At 60.5% G+C, this 499-nt stretch overlaps 1 protein-coding gene across 1 annotated transcript; it reads left to right on the top strand.

Moving 5' to 3' along the window:
- The first annotated feature begins 6 nt into the window (after nucleotides 1-6).
- LOC103387905 (hemojuvelin-like) lies at nucleotides 7-489 on the top strand. The gene has a single exon (XM_008322710.3). It carries the CDS (start codon nucleotides 37-39, stop codon nucleotides 487-489), a length of 453 nt encoding a protein of 150 aa, XP_008320932.2. The 5' UTR covers nucleotides 7-36.
- Nucleotides 490-499: the final 10 nt, after the last annotated feature.

Below are 499 nucleotides of genomic sequence, written 5' to 3'. Positions count from 1 at the left end.
GGAGGTGGAGGTGGAGCCCCTATAAGCAGGGCAGCAATGAATGCTGGGTACTGCAGCGCTCTGCGATCCTACGCCACTTGCACCAGGAGGATGGCCCGGGCGTGTCGTGGTGACCTGGCCTACCACTCGGCTGTCCAAGGCATCGAGGACCTGCTGATCCAACACCGCTGTCCACGGGTGGGGCCGACGCCACAGCCCCGCCCCCTCCCTCAGGGCACGCTCTCTGCAGACGACTGCATCTACGAGCGGGGCTTCCTGAGCAGAGAAGGTCGAACTCCTGAATACGTGCACTGCGGCGTGTTTGGTGACCCTCATGTCCGAACCTTCGACGACAACTTCCAGACCTGCGCCGTGCAGGGGGCGTGGCCTCTCATAGATAACGAGTTCCTATACGTGCAGGCCACCAGCTCTCCAACAGGGGGCAGTGACCACAAGGTGCCGACTACCACGCTGACAAAGGTGAGTTGTTATGAAAATGCATACGAATAGCAGTGAAGGT

This window comes from Cynoglossus semilaevis, chromosome 13, assembly GCF_000523025.1.
Source record: "Cynoglossus semilaevis isolate Cse_v1.0 chromosome 13, Cse_v1.0, whole genome shotgun sequence".
Classification (NCBI taxonomy): domain Eukaryota; kingdom Metazoa; phylum Chordata; class Actinopteri; order Pleuronectiformes; family Cynoglossidae; genus Cynoglossus; species Cynoglossus semilaevis.
The sequence above is the reverse complement of the archived record's forward strand: the minus strand, read 5'-3'. Positions and strand labels throughout refer to the sequence as shown.

Coding starts and splice junctions, on each gene's coding strand:
- LOC103387905 (XM_008322710.3), top strand. CDS start 37: ATGAATGCTGGGTACTGCAGCGCTCTGCGATCCTACGCCACTTGCACC.